A 21,869-nucleotide genomic window follows, 5' to 3' on the forward strand; every position below is an offset into this window, starting at 1 on the left:
GTGTTGGCCTTTTTTATTGCAGTCGCACACTGTCTTGACATTTTCAGTGAGTTATCTACCACGACCCCAAGATCTCTCTCTTGGTCAGTCTCTGCCAGTTCACACCCCATCGCTATTACTTTTGCTGTTCACTTGATGTAGGCAACAGAGTGATCTGAATGAAGATTTTTGGTTTTGTTTTATCTGGCATTCCCACAGTGACCCTCTCCTTCCTGCCCTATAACTGCTGTTTCTGTGTTTTGACATACATAGTTGAATTTTAGTTTCAATTGATTTTTATGATCTCTTTTTATAATGCTCTGTTTTCAGTTGCAAACTGCTTTGGTGGCTCTGATTGGGGAGAAAGGCAGGACATAAAGGTTGTAATAAATACATAAACATGTTTTCTGCATAAAGTAAATACTTGAGTGCCTGGCACAGCATTGCCAAATATTAAGACAATCACAATAAATAGGCTAATGTTTAGGCAATGCCTATCCTCAAAATACCAGCAGTATCTTATTATATAAAATAGCTGAAAATGCAATTTGAAAGGATTTTTTTAGTTGCTCAGAGACTTAATAATGATAATTAGTCACCACTAACCATTAATCATTGTAATTAATTTTGTTCAGGAAAAGAACCATGGTTTTGTTCTTTTTTCACTGCCCCATATTGTCACAAAGTGCTGAATTTGTATAGCAGTTACTTAAAAGTCCCATTTGGTGAGTGTGTGTGTGTGAAGCACTGTCAAATCACAACTTGTGGCAACCTTGTAGGGTTTTCTGGGCAAGCGATGAACAGAGGTGTTTTGCCATTGCCTCCTTCTGTGTAGCAACTCTGGACTTCCTTGGGTGATCTCCCTCCAAGTCCTAACCAGGCCCAACCCTGCTTCGCTTCTGAGATCTGATGAGATTGGAGTACTCTGGGCCAGATCAGGGCAAAAAAATGATTTCATGGTGGTGGAGGAAAATACTGTCAAGTCACATCTGACTTATGGCAACTTTGTAGGGTTTTCAAGGCTAAAGGGGTTGAGAGGTGATTTGCCATTGCTTGCCTCTGCATAGCAACCTTGGATTTCTTTGGTGGTTTCCCATCCAAGGGCCTACCCAGTTTAGCTTCTGAGTTACAATGAGATCTGACTAGCCTGGGCCATCCAGATCAATGGGAGGGGGGGTCACATTTAACGTTTAGATGAAGGCATATGGAGCCATTTCCCATGGGTCACTGCCTCTCATTGGTTCTGCTGAAATGAATGCTAAAACCATGATTGGTTTCCACGGACCCAGCATCTGGCCAGTATTCTTTCACATTCCGTTTGTTCTCAGGTGCACTCACGGGGCTAGTGATAACAATGGCCCAAATAGACCCCGATGATTGTAAATTGGCAGCTGCGGCTCAGATGCTTTTGCCATTAGCTGAGCAATCAATAGCAGCCAGACGTCAAGAGAAATTGCAGGAACTTTCAGCAGCTTCCTGGTAATGTTCTTCGGTGATGAAGTTGTCAGTGATAACAGAAAACAGTTTGATGTGAAGCATTATTGAGCTGAGCTGTCCAGAACAGTTGACGTGCGGCAGTGGCTTTGTTGTCAGAGTCTGCTTTCCCTTAGTTCTTATTGCATGCCTAGGAACATTTCGGCATTTCAGGCTGTTACTTGGGGTCTTGAAGGGCAAGTCCTAATTGTGAAGAATGCTTTTTTATATATAAGGACAAAAAGGTTGTGTACTGCATACCTTTATAACCTTCATTCTATTGCCTAATTCTCCCCTGTAAAGAGGTAACTGGAACATGATGTTTTTAAAACATGTTTGGGCAGTCCAGGTGTATTCCTAGTTGAAGTAACATGAATGGAAGGTCAGAATGGGGACCACCTTTCCTCATATGAACCCCAGAAAGCACTGCGTTCAAGTTCCCAAAATCTCCTTATGATCCCTGGGCCAAAAGAAGCTTGGCTGTCTACCACTAGAGCAAGAGCCTTTTCGGTAGCAGCCTCCGCCTTGTGGAACACCCTCCCTGAAAACATCAGGGCCTTGTGAGGCCTGCCACAGTTCCGCAGGGCCTGCAAGACTGAACTGTTTAAACTAGCTTTCAACATCTGGAATGGGGGGGCGACCACAAGTCCACAGCATCGACAACTTTAACTGATTCCAACATCTAGCAATATCAATACCCATCGTGGGTTTTTATGGACTGTAAATTATATGAAATGACTTTTATTGTATATTTGTTTTTAATTTTTATGTTGTTTTGACTGTTGTTAGCTGCCCTGAGCCCATCTGGGGAGGGCGGGATATAAATGTGATAAATAAAATAAACAATACCCAATGGTTTGTCCACCTGGACATAGGGAAGAACCAGCATGATGTGGCCACTGGAGAGCGTCACTAGGATTTATCTGGGTGACCCAAGTTTAAACAGCCACTCTTCCATGGAAGCTTCCTGGGTGACCCTGAGTCAGTCATTCCCTCTCAGCCTAACCTATCTCCACCAGGTTGTCGTGAGGATAAAATAAAGGAGGAGAGGACACTATTGTAAGCTGCTTTGGGTCCCTGTTGGAGAAAAAAGCAGGATAAATAAATAAATCTGCTTTGGTTTTAGGAAGAGTGTAGCTTTGGTTGTAAATGTATATAATTGAAGGGGGGGGAGCGACACTGGAAAAGAAAGAAAAGTGTGGCAGCCTCTTCTTAAATTGGCAAGTGAGAAGCAAGGATGGGCTTTGCAACTCATACGTTGGCTTTTGGCAGCTTGAAGCAGCTAGTTTTATAGTGGAAGTCCACCTTGGGCAGGTTCCCTGGATAGACAGCACAGAATTTTTCCCAATAAATAAAACAATAACAGAACAAAGCTTTCATGAGTTCACCAACACAGGCTTTAAAAAACTCAATAAGCTGTTTTGAAGATATTGCAAATGTTTGTTCTTTCAATTGGGCAAGATGATGGTGGAGAGCCCGTAAATTTAAATGATGCTTTAAACTTGATTTTGCCCTGATCTGTATAACCCAGGCTAGCCCAATCTCATCAGATCTCAGAAGTAAAGCAGGATCAGCCTTAGTTAGTATTTAGATGGGAGATCGCTCAGGAAAACTAGGGTTGCTATGCAGAGGCAGGCAATGGCAAACCACCTCTGAACCTTTCTTGCCTTGAAAACCCCACAGGGTGTCCATAAGTCAGCTGTAACTTGAAAACAAAAACAAAAAAACCCTCTTGATTTAAGAGAAGCAACAGTTTAGACCATCGTTTGTTTTCTAACTGCAGGACCATCTCAGCAAAGACACATCACCAGGCTATTGACTTCAATATATTTGAAGGAATGGTCTGCCATGGAGTGCCACTTGTGACCATTTCACGAGGCAAAGTGGTTTATGACAGAGGAGTCTTCCATGTGGCAGCAGGACAGGGAAGATACATTCCTCGCGAACCGTTCCCTGAATACGTCTACAAGAGGATAAGACAGCGAGATCAGGTTTGGGTTCCTCCTCTATCTCGTTTGATGCCGTTTCTATAAACTTTGCACGTGTCTTGATTCCTGCTAGAACCTGCATGAGTTTATCTCCTCTGTTGTTGTTTTTTTTAAGGAACAAATGATCAAATTTATGCAACTCTGAACCACTCAAATGAACCAACAGTGCTTATGACTAATTTATTCCAATAACCAATATTTAGAGCAAGAACCAAGATTCTTATTTGGACATTAAAATGTGTCTTTTTCCTTCATTGTTTGCCACTATTATGCTTTCCCTACCACATTCTTTTATCCATGTTCCCCTTTTACTTCCCCAACCAGTGTTTCAAAGTCAGCTGGAGGGAAGAATGAGGCGGGGGAGCCTCAGTAATCCTTTCCTCCCCTGCCCATTTTCTAGGGGCGGGGATACCACCCCTCTGCTGCTTTTTACCCCTGTTGAAGAAAAATGCACTTGTATCTTTATAGGTGATCACAGAACAAGTAGTTCCACCCTTAAAAACAGAACATAATTTCATAAACATAATTTCAAAAACAGGAGAACATAATTCCAAAAATGTAACTGCTAATGTTGCAATGACTCTGAACAGGGCCTTGCCCTCAATTACTGACTTTGAAGGGAGAAGTAAATAGCTAGTCATTGGGCAATAGTTTCAGATTTGCTGGGGGTGTGGGCGTGGGGAGAGTCAGAACATCTTTTTGTTTAAAGAAATACCCAAGACCTCTTACGAAGTAGACATATGTATAAAATATAAGTTCAGTAAATAGAAAAATCAATACCATCTATCAATGGGAAAATTAACTTAGATTTAAAAGTATAGCAGCTTCACCAAACAACTGAATGATAAAACAACAGCCTCTCAAAGCAGCAGTAAGATGATAAAAACAATGCAAGCCAGTCATATCCCAAAAGACCTCATCTGATCAGTTAATTTGATTGGTCAAAGTATTTCAAGGTTGGAGTAGGGTTCAGATTGTGTTGAAGGCCAACACAGAGACTGCCAAGTGTACCTCTGACAGGAGAGAATTCCACAACCAATTGGTAGCAGCTGCAAAAAGCTTGATCACACCAACCTCTCATCTTAGATTATGGAAATAAAGGTAAAAGTAGTACCCTGTGCAAGCACCAGTTGTTTTCAGCTCTGGGGTGACGTTGCTTTCACAACATTTTCACGGCAGACTTTTTACGGGGTGGTTTGCCATTGCCTTCCCCAGTCATCTACACTTCCCCCCCAGCAAGCTGGGTACTCATTTTACTGATCCCGGAAGGATGGAAGGCTGAGTCAACCTGGAGCCGGCTACCTGAACCATCTTCCTCTGGGATCAAACTCAGATCGTGAGCAGAGGGCTCCGACTGCAGTACTGCAGCTTTACCACTCTGTGCCACAGGGCTCTTAGTATGGAAATACAGCAGTGTAATTAATAGAAAGTCAGCCTTGGATAAGCAGTGACTTGGAACCAACTACTCCACTTCATTCAGTGGCATTACTGTAGCCACAGGAGCAAACAAAGGGACAGCCTCATCCATTAGCTGTTGCCACCATTTTGCTTCTAGAGCCACTGCTAGGATGGGGCACCAGCAGAGTGGTATTACAGCTGCCCAAAAAGTCATCACCAAACTTGCAGGACCTAGACAAACATTGTCTCAGCAGCTATAGCTACTAGCTCCCTTTCTTCCCACCCTATTGATGACTGGCTTTCATTGATGGGAAGGGAAAACACTGCACTACGCTGAGAGGGGGTTTTATGCAGCCCTAGTCTTGGGTGAGAGGGAAACAGAGAGAGTTTCAGGGAATTAGGCTGCTTGGACCCCTGGGAGTTTATAATGTCCTATAAGAGGACATCTGGTACATGGGAAATTCTCCCAGTTTTTATTTCTTTTTCCCACCACACACACCATGATTCTGCACAGGCTGTCAGCTTTAGTATAATTCAGATGCATCACCCATTTGACATCTTGTCCTAAATGGAAAGCTAGTGTCCTACATAGAGGTATGTTCTGGTAGAAATTTCTCTCTTTAACAGAAAACACCACGCAGATAAAGGAAGTGAGAACAGTTTATTAAATAAAGTTATGTTGAAGTTATTGAAAGGCAATGAATTCAAAACAACAATTTACATCACCCCAAACTGTCATCCCTTAACGTATTCATTAATAGGCTTTAAAAAGATCTGTCCATCACATGGGCTCAGCTCAGTTAGGGGATCAGTGTTCATAGTCAAATAAATTATCATTTGCAATTGTGCAGTTGATCAATTAAGATTTCCAAGCAAACGGAAATGGTAGATTCAGGAGTGTACTTCAAAGAGCCTTGAGTACAGTTCTAGAATGTAAAGCAACTGCCTGATTGGTTCATGCACAGGTGGATTCCCAAACATCTGTATTAGAGAGGTCGGAATGGGAGGAGATTAGAAATGTAGGTCCTAAAATCCGCTATAGATTGATGCTTGTAGCAAAGTATATAGCCAGTTATGGGGTTTTTTTTATTTTCTAAGGTAAAAAATTGAACATCTTTTTTAAAAAAAATTATGTTTTATTGCAGGTCTGTCAGCCTGTCCCTGTCCAGAGGGCCCCATATGCAGGGAAAGTTATTTCATTCATTTCAACACAAAAATAAATCCCACACAGCAGCTCAGTTTCTGCAGGTAAATGTCTCATTCCATCTGTGTAAACTGGTAGGGCTCAATCCATGACAAAGTGCAAAAATCAGCAGTCCTAGACATGCTTCTTTGCCGGATCCAGAGGCTTGTCTTTATAGTGTTTTTTTTTAAAGAAAAAGTATGTTTTATTACAAATTTAAATCATCCAGATACTTTTCACCTAAGGAAACCTAAGCACTATGGTTTCTATGGAACGTTTCTGTAAGGCTTGTAAATGAACACTATATTTATAAGGGCAGTAGGTAACACATTGGCCTTCCAAGAGTACACCTTATAGGATCTTCTGAGGGAAGCAAATCACAGTAGAAGTTGGTTTAATTCATACTGTGAATGTGTCCCATGCAGGAAAAATACTCCAAATGTGGTGTGGTACAACGTAAAAGCACAATAGTACACAGGGAAGGGGAAACCCTTCAAAACAGATGTTTTTTTTATTTTTAGAATGTTGTTCTGCACAAAAGGGGGCTAATTTTAAATAACTTTTTCATCTTTTTATGTTGTGGAGGACTGTAGTTGTGTTCTCATGCAGTATAAAAATGTAAAAAGTAGAGATTATGTTTTAACAAACAAGACGTTAGTTTTCTAAGGGTTCCATTTTGTTGTTGTTTTATGCTCCACAATACAACTCCCGAGTTCCATTCCAGAGAATAGTTTTAGTAATATCAAATCCCCAAACCTGAGGGGAAATTCAGCATAGGAATATTTCTTTTTCATAAAATAGAACACTTCCATTCCTCCTATATAATCTAGAACTCATTGAAGGAAGCATTTGAAACTGGAAATGTATGAGGCTGAAATTTTATCAAAAAGCATAATTGGAGCAGAGAAGTGGGAGAACTGTAGGTTTGGAGGCCTCACACAACTTTTTTTTCTGCAAACAGGAAAGGGGCAGGTTGTGATATAGATATACTACAAAGGAACGAAACCTTGGGGGGCAATAGTGGGCAGTTATTAGTGTCCTGGCCCCACTGATGGACCTCCTGATGGCACCTGGTTTTTTAGCCACTGTGTGACAGAATGTTGAACTGGATGGCCTGATCCAACATGGCTTCTCTTATGTTCTAACCTAGAGTTGTAGAGGAGTGACAGATCTGTAATAATTCTTTCAAGCTATTTATGCTTTCATCCTGCTATTGCTTTTCCTGCCGAGACATCTGCCTTTTGAATGATTATATCACATCATATTCTCTTCTTCCCTCCCTCTGTAGGTCTAAAACAGATGAAAATTATTGTTTGCTCTACTTAAATAATCTGTTCTACAGCCATATCAGCCTGCTGTTTTTATATCCATTCTTGAAGCATCTTGAAAGATTTATCCTTTAAAAAAACAACTATTGGCTTATCTTAATGAATTAATAACATTTTCTCTACTTTCTGCTTCCCTGATGAGTGTGCCTTGTAGAAACCTAATAAAAGGGATTCACGGTTAGCTAGGGATGATCCCAGGTGTGGAGAACACTGTGTAAACATTGGAATCACCCTTGATATCTGTTCTGACTTATATGAAGATTCAGGGACCCATATCTATATTGGATGTTAATGTATTGACACAATCCTCTTGATCAAGGCATGAAAATGAAACAAGCTATTGGACCAGTAACCTGTGAAAGAGTTACCCTATATGTACTGTCCAGATTTAATTAAAGCATTTATAGGACTGCACATTTCTATGCAACCTTTGCTTTGACTTGTCTGTCAGTCACTTTGGTTCTCCTATGACAGTAAACTGCTTCACTGGTTCACCTTCCTGGATGATGGCAACTAGAATAATTAGTATCTTACCACTGGAGCTTATCCAATCTGGATCTACACACATACACAAAAGGAAAACACCACAAGTGGAACACGTGCCCTGATTGCCATTAAGTTCTGGTCCTTCTAGTCCATTTCCCAATATACTAGAAGAAGAGATTGGATTTATACCCCACCTTTCACTATCCAAAGGAGTCTCAGAGCAGCTTACAATCTCCTTTCCCTTCCCCTTCCCACAACAGACACCCTGTGTGAGGTAGGTGGGGCTAAGAGAGCTCTCCCAGAACTGCTCTTGAGCAGAACAGCTCTGAGAGAACTTGTGGCTGACCCAAAGTCACTCCAGCACCTGGAGGAGTAGGAAACCAACCCAGTTCTCCCAGATAAGAGTCAGTCCACTTAACCACTACACCAAGCTGGCTTTCTGCCTACTCTAGGGCAGAGGATCAGTGTGATGTTGTGGTTAGAGCAGTGACACTCAGTGGTAGGGTTTGTGATTGGCAGGTTGCTTCCACTTTTGCAACAACCACTGCCAAAGGAATGGGTAAGCTGTGAGCCTCCCTGAGATACAGGCCTCATGCCAGGAATGGAAGTAAACATGACTGTTTTGGTTGATGGAAACTGCAGATGTGGTTTTTCACATGCTGCAAGATAGATAAAACTAAGTTAGAGTGTCAGACTACAACTGGAGAGACCCAGCGTTGAACCGCCACTCTGCCGTGGAAGTTTGCTGGGTGACCTTGTCCGGTCACACACCCTCAGCCTAATCTGTCTCACAGGGTGGTTGTGAGGACAAAATGGAGGAGAGAAGAACATTTGTAACCTGCTTTGGGTCCTCTTTGGTCATTAAGGCAGAATATAAATGAAATAAATAAAGCTTTGTATCTCTTTTACCTGCTAGTAATTTGACAGTCTCTGGCAAAAATGTTCCCAGCCCTGATCCTTTAACTACAGTGAGATAAACTTAACCTGTGATTTCTCAAGCCACAGATATCCTCCCTCACTAAACTGTGACATGCTGTGTTGCAACAGCTGTCCTATTGCCATGCCTGGAAATAATTACTTCTCCTTTCAACTTGTCCCCAGCCACCATCAAGTTCCTTGGGAAGTGCAACCTTCTGTTTGCAAACTCCTACGCTCTACCACAAATGCATGCTTCTAGCACAGGAAAACATGACACGAGAGAGCATCAAAACCAACTGCCACTGCTCATTTCATGTAAGTCATGCTTCTAAACCACCAGTGCCACAGACCCTGACAATTGTGATTGCCATCCAAAGACAACTAGGACAGCCCTTCATTAATTTTTCAAACTGCAGCTGATCTACTTTGGAGGAGGGTTTCCACTGTAAGGTCAATGTTTTTTATCTCTCTGCCTTTTTTTTAAAATCAAGTTCTGCATTTCCGAGTGTGGGTGGAATGGGTGAGTCAAAGGGGCAAGCCATGGTTTTCCGTAAGCAATGTCAGTCTTGCACACCAGATTGGAGGAGGGGAGAATAAGGTCACGACATCACTAGGAGCAACATAAGAAAAGATGCCAGTAACCCTAATTGGCCTTGTAGAACTAAAACCCTTCATTTCAGATTTGCGTCTGTTGACATTGAATTGAAAGTCTAAAGTTCTTTCAACTGTGAAAAATAAAACATGAAGTGGAAGGTGGCTGGAGGGACTGAGACTCTTGGGTGATGATAGATATATCACAGGGAGAGAACATATCCACCCACAAAAAAGAGCAATGGCACAGATGAGAGACACGCGGCAGAAAGGAAAACTGGGGTCGGTGGGGGGGGGGAGGATAAAAAAATGTTAGAGAAAGCACAAGAAGGTTAAAATGTGTGAGGTACAGAGAGGTATTATTTACAGTTATCGAGACAATAGAGCAAATTTAAGTTCCAAGCCTGAACATTTTTATGCGTTCAAAGTTGCATTGGAAGCAAAAAGTAAATCAATTATTTTTAAAAATCAAATGCACAAGGCCATAGGTCCACTCACACCACCATGAATTTCTATAAAGGTTTTCCTTGTATTGTTAAACACAGCTGTCTTTTGTCACCTCTGAGCCTTCCTTCTGGACATTTCTCATAGCCTGGAGGATAGGGAACCAGAAGTGTAGCTGAGGAAAAAGAAAAGTATTTAAAGTTTTACAAGTGAATGACCATTATTAAATTGCAAAAGTGGAAGGATGAGAAGGTTAGTGCCCTTTCTGCTCTGAACAGAACAAGATGGCGACTGTGCTTACTCTTCTTCCTGCTTTGATGAAGATGAGGGCAAAGAAAGCACAGCTCTTAGTACTTTCTTCTCAAGCAAGATCCCTGTCTATCCTTCATCCAGGAGAGAGGGGAAGTAGGAAGTTAAGCTTGTATTTCTCACTTGCGCTCACCAGCTCTCCAATGCCATTATGGCAGTGATTTGGTCTGGAGAATGAGGATGAAAATGAGCTCAACCATCACTCTGCATAAGAACATAAATAGTCCCATTGGTCCATATAATCCAGCATGCTGTTTCACACAGCAGACAATCAGTTCTTCTGGAGGGCCAAACAAACAGCATAGAGGCCAAGGTTCTCCCATATGGCAGCGTCCCGACATTGATATTTGTAGGTCTGCTCCTCTGTATTTGGAAGTTCCCTTGGGTAGTACCAGTTGATGGACCTCTCCTATCATATAGTTCAAAGGGATCTCCAGGATCATTTAGTCCAATCCCCTGCACAATGCAGGAAAAAAACCACCACCCCACACACACATCCAGTGACCCCTACTCCATGCCCAGAAGATGGCAGAGGAAAAAAACCCTTCAGGATCCCTGGCCAAACTGGTGTGGAGAAAATTGCTTCTCAGCCCCAAGGGGGTCACAAGAACTAAGCAGCAATTGCAACCCTTCCTGCCCTCCTTCTCATGATCCGCCTAAGTTAACAAAATCAGCATTGCTGTCAGCTGGCCATCTAGCCTTTGTTTGAAAACCTCCAGAGCCAACCACCTTCCAAGGAAGCCTGTTCCACTGAGGAACTGCTCTGTCAGGAAGTTCTTCCTAATGTTTAGCCAAAAACTTTTAATTTCAACCTGTTGGTTCTTGTTCAATCTTCTGGGACAACAAAAAGCAACTCTGCACCATTCTCTATTGACAGCCCTTCAAGTACTTGAAGATGATAATCATATCATCTCTCCTCTGTGAATCCAACCCCTTTCAAAGCCATCCATGCTCAGGGCTATCACTACATCCACTGACAGTGAATTCCACAGTTTAATTATTTGTTGAGTAAAGCAGGATTTCTTTTTGTCTGCCCTGAACCTATTTCCCTGAGTTCTTGTAACATGGAAGAGAGAGTTCCTTCTATCCACTTTCTCCGCCATATGCATGATTTTATAAACCTCTTTTTTCTAGACTGAAAAGTCCCAGATTCTCCAGCCTTTCCTAATAGGAAAGGTGTTCCAACTTTTGTAGTAGATATGTCACCAAACTGGCATGGTGGTAGTCCACACATAAGTGATTTCCATGTTTGTCTAAAAACATGTGCAATGGAGCTATATTTTGGGGGGGAAGTGCATGCAGCACATCAACATGCATGACTTTGACCACTCTAAATCTGCAGCTAGGACCAAGTCCTATGCCCTGCACAAGAATCAGAGACCCTTTTACCTACTCCTGGTAGAAGCAACGTACACAAGGCAGATCACAGGCCTGGGCTATAAATATACTATTCAGAACTAGCACTGCATTCCAAGCTGTTTACCGTTGCAAATGAATTCAGTTTCCTTTTTGTGTTTCGCTCAGCAAGCTTTGATCTTCCATTTAATAACTTTGCATGCAGATACTCTATCCGTTTCATGCCTGTGCGAGGAAAGAATGACGTCATCACAAATATTTTAAGCTGCGTAAAGGCAGACGCCAACAGGCCAAGCACCGCTAAAAAGAAGATGATGACAGCTAACTGGATCCATGTAGTAGCGAGGGCAAATTTTGGTTTGGGAATACAGGCGTGTTCGAGGAGAGGAATCTTCAAGGAAGTCGTATTGTTAATGATCTCCCCACTGTTGAAGATAAATTTATCCGTGTTTTTCTGTAAAACAGAAATGGGAGAAAAAACTTATACAATAGAGCTGGCTATTTGTGTTGATCCTGTTATAAAACAACTCATAAACAATACTTGGAGAGTTCATCCTACCACTCAGAAGTGGAATTTCTCCGAAAGCACTTTGCATTTTGTTTGGACATTCACATGTCTAATTGCTGTTCAAAAGCACATTTGAGCTATTTCTCAGACCAACATCATCCCTTTGAAAAGAACAGAAAGAGCCACCTGGCAGTGGTGTGGCAATTCCCATGGGGCACAAGACTGTCAGAAAATGGAGTGGACTAGCTGCACATACACACACAGGGGCTGAGGGAAAGCTGCTTCTTGTTCAGGTGTTGCCTGACACACAGCTGAGTGGTAGCAGCTCAGTTGGGGGGCTGGGGGCTGGCTCCACCAGCAAACATGGCAGCTTCCTGCCTCTTGCAAGGAGGACGATGCTCTTTGCAAGAGTCAGGAATCCACAGGGGGGCATGCACCAATTGTAATTCTTCCCTTAAAACAGCTGAGGAGGACTTGCCACTGTCCTCCCGCAGCAGCACAAGAGAGGAGGAGGAGGACACTCATGAGTCAGAATATCCTCTCTTCTCCTCACAAGACCATAGGGAGAAAGCATCTTGATGGCTGCAAAGCTGTATCTGGGGACAGCAATATATGTTTTGTAATCCGAATAATCCCTTGTAGTAAATCATGACCCTACTGTACCTATTATCCTTTCATTAACTGGCAAAAAGAAAACCAACCCAAAAGGAAGATGTTGAACTATACAATGGAGGGAAGTAAACAGTACAAGTGGAGACTTGGGTTTGGATCCCCACTCTTCTATTCCATCTCTACCAGCTTGCAGTTTATTAGCTTACAAAGCATTAGGTTGGCAAGGAATAAAGATATTAAAATGGAAAATTGAGTTGTTGGACAGTGCTCTTGCTTTTGAAATAGATTTCACACAGTTGACTCTAACATATTTCATGTTTCTATATGATCGTATATTTCTGTCATATTCTTTCCAGAATAACTAGCTTCCCCCAAGATTATACTAAAGATACAGTTTTGTGGGTTGCTCAGTTTCCACAGAAAGGGTCATGCACAGCAGATAAACTCACCTGTGACCTGACAGCCCTTCCCATAAAACCTAGCTGAGTGTGTGAAGGTAAGCTGGTGAAGAGAGAAAAGCACTTTGCCCATGCTCAAAAGCACTCTCTATGAGCTCACATATCCAAGTCCTCAGCTCTGGCAATGAAAACAGTTTTGGCAGTTGTGTGCTTGTGAACCTGCCATCAGTTAAAGCTTTCCTTCACTTACACGTCAGTAGCTTCTCATCTTCGACTAATGAATTTTATCTGTCTTGTATTGCAGCAGTTGAAGAAGGCTTGCAGCTTTGAGGAGGCATATGCTAAAATACCCTCACAGGTCCTCATTGAAGTGGGACAAAGAACAGCAGCAAAGCCCACCTTTGCAATAAATCACTGATAAACTCATGAGAGATTGATTTGAAGTGGCAATCTATATGGGTAGGGATGGGCACCAACCAGCTCACAAACTTTTGCTCGTGATGGGTTTTGGCCAGTTTATGGTTTGCAAAGTGAAGTTCGCAAACCGCAGCCTGGCCACAAACCTCCTTGAATTTTTAAGGCAGTGAAGGTTCATGAGTTCATGGGGATCTCCACTGCCCAAAAATCGAAAACAGCTGAGCCATGGGGGCAGCCTGCTCCTGAGGCTCAGCTGTTTAAAGGGGTGTTCAAATAAACCCCTTTAAACAGCTGAGCCATGAAGAGTCAACTGCTCCTGCAGCTCAGCTGTTTCCATCCATTCCTATTGATTAGAGATTCTTTTTCTGGAGGTAGAGGACTGGTTCGTATTGACTCAGTTTGTGAGGTTCGTGGTTTGGTTTGTGGTTCAACCATGAATCAAATCGAATTTTTGTAGTTTGTGCCCATCCTTCCCTATTAGTGTTCTCTGGGGGGAGGGTTATGCTTTATTTCCTGTTTGAAAGGTAAGTTATCCAACAGGCACCCGAGAGGTAGGAATTTCTTTTCCCCTTATCCAGCAGCAGGTGTTATTTAAATTCCTCCCTGTTCTATTGTCATTGGAAGCTAGGCAGTCCTTATGTTTCTGAACCAAAATGCCCTATTCTTGGAACACCTGAGATTCTTATAATTGCTTCTTGGATAAATGGTTTCTTTAGAGGGAGAGGGGGGGAAATGATGGTTCAGCGCAGCCAGCTCTAAGACAAGGTAATGGAAAATGTACCTGCTGAGAAGTACAAAAAGGAACAAAAAATTAATGCAAGCCTGAAAGAACTTGGGCTGCGGTGCCAAACTAGACAAACATCTTGATGACAGAAATTCTCACATTTGCAAGGCTGCCAATGACTCGTGTATTTTTTTTGGGGGGGGGGGGGATCTTAGGACCTCTTTTGCAAATCACCCCAGCTATTTTTTGGGTGGCTGTTGTGAGGGAATATCCAAACGGGACCATTAGTCAGTCTTCATATTCAGCAATTGCTCTGAAATAAACATGACCTCTTACGAAACGAATCCAAAGAGCAGAGTCACAGACAGCAAGCACAGTCCAGAAACAGCACAAGCCTACCTCCTTCCAGTACATCCTCCCATTATAGTATCTTATTATTCTCCATTGGTGTTGGCTCTGGTCAATAGGTAGGAAGGCAAAGCACCCTACACATGCTCAGGGACACAGATTTCAATGCAGTCTGCAGTGTCTGAGGACAGCAGACTCAGCTGATTCTTTCCATGGGACACTGTAATCCTTTCCAGGGAGTTGCCCCATTGAACAAATGGTACTTACTTTTGAGTAGACCTGCTTGGGGTTGATCCCTAAGATAACCCTTCTAAGCAGGTCTACTTGGCATCCAACTCAAATCTATGAGACTTGCTCCCAGGGAAGTGTTCCTAGGGTTGCACTGCCAGATTTCATGAGATTCTGCCTCTCTGCAAACTCTTCCACTAAGAACCGCTGAACATTTGCCCTGTGGCTACCCAAAGGTGATGAAAATTCCCTTTTGGCCAGGAACAGCTCAGTTTTAAAAGCAATAAACACAATTAACTTACAAGACTTCAGTTCCACCTTTTGCTATTGTTGCAGCAAAAGAAATAATTGGGTCATCCATCTTTTCATCTCAGCATTCAACCTATTTATCTGTCTACTGCATTTTTATCCTGTGTTCCTCTAAGGAGCTCAGGGAGACATCCATGGTTCTCTCATACTCCATTTTATTTTCACAACAGCCCTGTGTGTTAGGCTAGGCTAAAGTGGGTCACTGAATGAGCTTCAAGGCTGAGTGGCTATCTCAGACTCTTGTAGTTACTACACCAGCCTGGTTCTTATAATGAAGCTTGATGTGAAAATGTTAGCAGGTGATAATTTTTAAGCCATGCTGTGACAACTCTCCTCTATTAAAGTCTACAGATCAACTGCAGGAAAAAAGGGGTTTTTTTCAGGATAATTAGAAACACGAACCCTGGGGATTGGATCTCATGTCCTTTACCTAAGGGAGGCAATGGTGGTGATAGGTTGTCTTGACCTCATAGTCTTTCTGCCTACACCCAGATGTCTACAGGGCTAGATGCCATTTCTTGCTTTCAAGTCACAAGATCAAGCTAGGTTAAAATGAAGAACCATTAATTGCCTCCCGAGATAATTCACTAAAGCTGCTTAAAGGTGGCAGCTGTCTAATTATGGGTTGGGGAAGGGTTGTGGTTCAGCAGTAAAATATCTGTTTTGCATGAAGGAAGTCCCAGGTTCGACCTACAGTGCTTACAGTGAAAAGGTCGTAAGTGGTATGAAAGACCGAGGTTTACAAGATCTGGGCTGAGAAATGTCAGGAGATTTTTGGGATGGAACCTGGGGAAGGCAGGGTTTGGGAGGGGAGAGAGCTCCTGGAGTATAATGTCATAAAGTCCACACTTCAAAGAAGCCTTTTTCTCCAGGGGAATTAATCGTTGACTGGAGATCAATTATAACAGCAGCAGATCTCCAGATGCCACCCGCAGGTTAGCAACACATGGAAGATCTCCACCAGATCTCCAAAGCTGCTGTAGTAGAGTAGACAATACTGACCATGATAAACCAGACTCTGTATCGGGGCTTTTTTTGTAGCAAGAACTCCTTTGCATATCAAGCCACACACCTCTGATGTAGCTAACCCTCCAAGAGTTTACAGGGCTCTTCTTGCAAGTCCTACTGTAAGCTCTTGGAGGACTAGCTACATTAGTGGGGTATAGCCTAATATGCAAAGGAGTTCCTGCTACAAAAAAAGCCCTGCTCTGTATAAACCTGCTTCATGCGTTCATGAGTATCCCATTGGTACATCTACCGCCTCCTCTAAACTGGTAGTAGTTCTACACAGTACCAATCAGAGATCTTTCCCAGCCCCGCTATCTGAGATCCTGATTATTGCTAGAGCTTGAAGCTGAGATCTCTTGCATGCAAAGTAGGCTGGGGAATCTGTTCTACCACTGAACTATGGCCCTCCTAAATTTTGCATCTCTTTCCTATGGTCACACCAGAATGTTCAAAATGACCAAAGGACAAGAGTTCCAAACTGCCTTTATATATGCAGTACTATTTTTATTGACAGTTAAATTCTGGGTCAGCTGAGTGCCACCATTCACCGTTTTCAGGCCTTTAGTATTGTATTTTTAGCATAAGTTTATTCTAAAGTAAACTTTTATCCAAAGCAATAAAAGCCAGAGAAAAGTGCTGGTTCTGTAGCTAAGATACTTACATGGTAATACAATTTCAAATGGACCTCTAGCTCAGGGAAATCTTGCAGATGCTTGCTCACTGAAAAAATCAGCCAGTAAAGCAAATAATCCACTGCCGCAAAAAGAAACCAAATGCAAAGGTTAGCAAGCACAGGGAGAAAAAAGCGTGCCGTGCATTTCCTCTCCTGGGGTGTCTGGCAAAAAGACGGGATGGTCGTGTAGACCTTCCTTTCTTCTTTACTGAGGGGCAAAACAGAGAGCTTTCGTTGCTGCCACTGCTGTTCATTGTATCGAATAAACTCTTTAGTAATGTAAGTATTCTTAAATTTGACATTGTGGGGGTTCAGGAATTTTTGGACAAAGAGGTATGTCCCTAGAACCATGAAGACAATCCCAAGAAGAGGAAGGACTTTTTTGCCCACATATGGCTGTAGGGCAAGTATAGAAGAGATCTGACTGGTGACATTCTGGATGTGCCATCTTGTATGCTTCAGCTTCAGCTTCAAGCTCTCATCTGAAACCAAGTAAAAAACATTCAAATCCCCACCTACTGACACAACAACTTCAAATAGGTTATCCAAAAGCTTGAACTGATGGTAAATCCACCAAACTGCTGTGACATAGTGGTTGAGAAAGAGAAAACGTTGGGATTCCAGAATACACATCACACTATCTGCTAGCTGCTTTAAATTGCAGAAAATACTTTGGAGGTTCCCAGTGACTGCTATAGCAGTCCCAGCTGCAATCAAAGCATTTCTTCCTTCACGCAGCCCACAGGAAAGGAAGAAGAGAGCTACACAGCAGCGGAGGTGCCTAGAAGAACACAAACCAACAGAAAGGATAATCCAGAGGAACGTGGATGTGACCAAGGAAAAGAGAGGATAGTCCACTAGAAAGGAATACCCAGCTAGGAGCAGGAATATGTTAGATACTAAACTAACAGCACAGCAGATCGCAAACAGATGCACGAGGTTTTTCCAGCCGGGCTTTCTTTCAGTCGTGAAAAGTTTCCAGACGTTCTGAGTAAATGTGACAAAACTAGTCGTTTTTTCCCCAGTACTCCGGAGATCTGATGAGGGTGACTGAAGATACAAAAAAAAGAGAAATGCACAGTATCCTTAGAAGTTGTTGGAAGTAATTAGTGCAAATTTATGCTTGAATTCAACAGTCCTCAAAATGTAGAAACCCAGCAGTGCCCATGTTGATTTTCTTTTAAATTGTAGACCTCTTTTCCTCCGCCCTCTCTGGTGCCTGCCATGAGATGGACGGTCCCCTTTTGCTATGTGTGGTAATCTATGCATGTCCTGTACAGGCTTCCATTCTCTAGTGCAGGAATCCCCAAAGTGTTGCCCATGGGGCCAGTGTTTCAAAAAGTGGATGGGGCTTCTGATTGGCCATTAGAGATTTAATTGGCTCTGCAGATCCAAAAATCATTCCAATGGCAGGATCTTCACTGTGTGACTAAAGCTATGTGTGAGCAAGAAACTGTTTTGTAAACAACATGTTCTTTTAAAAGGGTGTCCTGTTAAGCAGAACTTCTGCTTGAAATGGTGAAAATTTGCTATTTGAATTAGGCATAACCTCACCTGCTGACATCCTATGGTTGGCCTCACCTCCTGCAGCAGCCATTTTGTGGTTGTGCCCACAACCTTCTGTTAGAATGACCAAAGGCATCCACAGGCTCACAAAAGGTTGAGGGCCCCTGTTCTAATGTCCTTGAAACATTACTGTGAGAAACACCTTAGCTACACTTTAAAAGAAAGTTGAAGTAAAATGTTGGTATAAAACAAGCCTACAAGGTCAGGTCTCATAGGATAACTAATTCAATGGGGCCAATAATACAAAAGGCCCTGACCTAAATTCTAATAGCTGTCTTCCCTTATTTAGAAGGGACTTTGTACCAGAGACAGCATGAACTTTCCTTATTAATTAATTACTTTTAGCTAAAGGTCAGCTGAACAGTGGTCAGAAGAGCCTGGGAAAACGTTTAGTGGCTCAAAGCAATAGAAAATAACTCATGTCACATACAACCTGAATGTCCAGAATTGTTGAAAACTGAAATTGGCTGCTGTTATCCACAGATGAGGAATGCAGTCTCTCCCCAATACTAGAAATTAAAGTTAAATCCACCTAAATTCTATACCTGAAGTTTCTATAATGACTGAATTAGGACTGTTGCTCCTTGGTACCACTTAGCCAAATAGAATTCTTAGGGCTGAAATTTAAATCATTGTATGGTGTTGTGTGTGAAATAACCAGGAGATCCCCAGGGGAAATGTTTGGGTTCTGAAGCTGTAGCTCTTTTTTGGCACTACTTATGTGTTGAGCTATGCTTATTTTTAGGCTGAGAACATTGTGATTTGCCCAAGGCCACCCACTAGTTTCAGGTGGGGAAGTACGTAGTTGAACCCGGTTCTTCAGTTTAGAGACCACCGCTGAACTACTGGGTTCTCAGCAACTAATCACTATGTTTTCTGGGTCTCAACAGAAACAGCTGCATTCATATTTCCCACCACAAATCCCATGGGGACATATCTTCTTTATTGTTTTTTTTAAAAAATTAAACCTCCAACAATTAAGAGAGATTAGCAGTTCATTCAGCTGGCCGGGGCTCCAGATTCTGCACTGGCTGCCAATAATATACCGAGTTCGGTACAAGGTGCTGGTTATTACCTTTAAAGCCTTATATGGCCTAGGACCTGCCTACCTTAGGGACCATCTCTCCCCACATGTTCCCCAGAGAGTACTGAGATCGGGATCTCAAAATCTGCTCGTTATCCCCAAAGGAAGCCTGCCTGAAATCTACCAGGGACAGGGCTTTCTCTGTAACGGCCCCTTTCTGGTGGAACCAGCTGCCGGAAGAGGTGAGGGCCCTGCGGGACCTTGGCCAGTTCCGCAGGGCCTGTAAGACAGCCCTCTTCCAGCTGGCCTATATCTAACTGGCATTGGAAACTGAGTGTAGTTTTAATAGACCGCTGTTATATGTTTTATTTTACTGTTTTAACTGTGTAAGATGTTTTAAATTCAATAATTTTATGTTAGATTTTATGTGCTGTGAGCCGCCCTGAGCCACTTCGGTGGGAAGGGCGGGATAAAAATTGAAATAAACTTGAAACTATTTTGCCAGCCAACCTAACTGCACAGCTCATCCGTGGGGTTTTATTGTGGTTCGTTTGCTCTTCTGCTGGTATCACTAGAACACAACATGGCAAACTGATTTATATGCTTATTAGATTATTAACACATCACGATCAATCAGATACTAATTAAACAAGATAAAGTTTTCCAATTTTATCTTGTTATGAGTTACCTTCTCCTTAACAAATATCATTTTATATGGACAACAGTATCTTTTTGTTTATCTTGAGCACAGCAGGTTATTAAGAAGTGGGACAGAGGCTTCTGCTTTTGAGATTATTAATGCACTCCTCATCTGCAGCTTTTATTCTTCTTCATTGCCCTGTTTTATTATCTGCTGTGAATCCAAAATAGACACAAAAAGTTTGTTTTTTTAGTTTTTTTAAGGGAAGGAATTTTCCAAAGATTATACCCTAAAATATATCCTTGCAAATCTTAACTCTTCATATGGATTTCCTCCTCCCTACCCTCATTCACAGCTCTGTCCTTGAAGAAACTGAGAACCAAGGTGGGAAAGTATCCTTGTATTAGCGACTGTAGAGGATGCTTCCAAGTTAGGCTGTGGGTGGTAAGGAGGAACCATTAGCAGCTTCATTTCCACAAACTCTTTGGATTATTTGTAGATGATATATTTGCCTTGGATGCTGTTTTATTAGAAGTTCATTTTATGGGCACAATCCAGCAGAATGCTGTCACAACCAAGTCTAGAAAGTCTTAACACAATCAAATTCCAAAAACCTTTATTGGCATAACCCTTAACACAATTTGTAGGCTCCCGATCCTCAGCTCTGGCAATTACAGGAGCCATCCTGCACTAGTCTACTCTGAAGTATTTATTCAATGGGGTTTATAACTAGGGGTGGGGGGGAGTTCTCAGGACTGTAGCCTACATCACCCAGACATTCTTGATTTCAGACATCAGTAGATACTAAATGCATACTTTATTATTAAATACTGAATTTTAACTATGCTTCTAAAATCCCTGTCACTGAAGATCCATGGTATCAATCAGTGCCTAGCAGTAGATAGCCTGGGATACAATCCTCTGCAGAGTCACACCTTTCTAAACCCAATTTCAATTAATTTAAACTAGAAGTCTTCATAGGACTACACTCTTAGGTTCTGTACTGTTGGACTCCTATACTGTGTCTGTTGCCATTGCGCTGATCCCAAAGACGATCCTCTATGGCCACCAGTGGAGGGGTAGGGTTGCCAGATCCAGGTTGAGAAACTCCTGGAGATTTGGGGGTGAAGCCTGGGGAGGACAGGGACCTCAGTAGAGTACAAAGCCTCTATTTGCTCCAGGGGGGATGATCTCTATAGTCTGGGCATGAGCTGTAATTCCAGGGGATCCCCAGGTCCCACCTGGAGGCTGGCATCCCTAGGACAAATGCACCATGCTTGCCTTTTCTGCAACAGCATAGGTTTGGAAACAAGTTGAACAGATGTCAATGGAGAGTTTTGAAAAATATATAGGCATTTGCAGGGCAGCACCATCACACCACCCAAGAGTAGGAAGGAAAGAAAATAGGGATCTATCCCATCCAGGGCTTTTTTTGTAGAAAAAGCCCAGCAGGAACTTATTTGCATATAGGCCACATCCCCGACACCAAGCCAGCTGAAACCGCCTTCCTGTGCGTTCCTGCTCAGAAAAAAGCCCTGATCCCATCCAATACAATCTTGTTTTCTTATTGCTATTATCATTATTATCCACTTGGAGTGTGCCCAAAAGCATAATTTTGAAGGTTTACTTACAGGCTGTCCTGAAGGGAACATTTCGGTTTTTCATGTCAGTGTGTCTCTTCACTTGGAGGAGAAGCTGTGACTGGTGCTGACCAAAAAAAAAAAGTTGAAATGAATCACTGCTTGGGACTCCAGTCATCCGCCCACCTCCCTATAATGAGTCATGCAAATTACAATCTTGAAATGGTTCTGGTTTTGAAGGTGGAAGTAATTCACTGGCAAGATAGAACCTATTGCTATTGAGGACATAACAACAGATATCCACAAATCCATACTCTGTTCTCTGTTGAATATTACCTTGATGAGCAAATAGTTCCCATGTAATGGAAGCAACTACTGGAA

The 21,869-nt window shown here is 42.4% G+C and overlaps 2 protein-coding genes across 2 annotated transcripts in view; one reads left to right on the forward strand and one right to left on the reverse strand.

Annotated features, from left to right (window-relative positions):
• The window catches only part of DPYS (dihydropyrimidinase), a 56,736-nt gene extending 48,973 nt beyond the window's left edge, over nt 1–7,763 (forward strand). Inside the window, exons 8-10 of the mRNA XM_060243341.1 lie at nt 3,236–3,443; nt 5,984–6,086; nt 7,310–7,763. Coding sequence (XP_060099324.1) covers nt 3,236–3,443; nt 5,984–6,058 — 283 coding nt within the window. The 3' untranslated portion in view covers nt 6,059–6,086; nt 7,310–7,763. The remainder of the gene's footprint in view (nt 1–3,235; nt 3,444–5,983; nt 6,087–7,309) is intronic.
• A 1,971-nt stretch (nt 7,764–9,734) lies between these two features.
• DCSTAMP (dendrocyte expressed seven transmembrane protein) lies at nt 9,735–21,615 on the reverse strand. Its single transcript, XM_060243342.1, has 4 exons — nt 21,540–21,615; nt 16,667–17,728; nt 11,581–11,907; nt 9,735–9,963 (listed from the first exon to the last, which is right to left on the reverse strand). The coding sequence occupies exons 1-4, from the start codon at nt 21,558–21,560 to the stop codon at nt 9,880–9,882; spliced, it is 1,494 nt and encodes a 497-aa protein (XP_060099325.1). The 5' UTR covers nt 21,561–21,615; the 3' UTR covers nt 9,735–9,879.
• Nucleotides 21,616–21,869: the final 254 nt, after the last annotated feature.

The sequence above is a fragment of the Heteronotia binoei genome, chromosome 7, assembly GCF_032191835.1.
Source record: "Heteronotia binoei isolate CCM8104 ecotype False Entrance Well chromosome 7, APGP_CSIRO_Hbin_v1, whole genome shotgun sequence".
Classification (NCBI taxonomy): domain Eukaryota; kingdom Metazoa; phylum Chordata; class Lepidosauria; order Squamata; family Gekkonidae; genus Heteronotia; species Heteronotia binoei.

What these genes read in the sequence shown, in the direction of transcription:
- DCSTAMP (XM_060243342.1), bottom strand. Translation starts at nt 21,560, where the DNA reads ATGTTCCCTTCAGGACAGCCT. An exon ending in TGTTCCCTTCAGGACAGCCT is followed by an intron (nt 17,729 to 21,539) that starts GTAAGTAAACCT and finishes TTGTATCTTCAG; the next exon opens with TCACCCTCATCAGATCTCCG. An exon ending in AACTGAATTCATTTGCAACG is followed by an intron (nt 9,964 to 11,580) that starts GTAAACAGCTTG and finishes CTTTTTCCTCAG; the next exon opens with CTACACTTCTGGTTCCCTAT.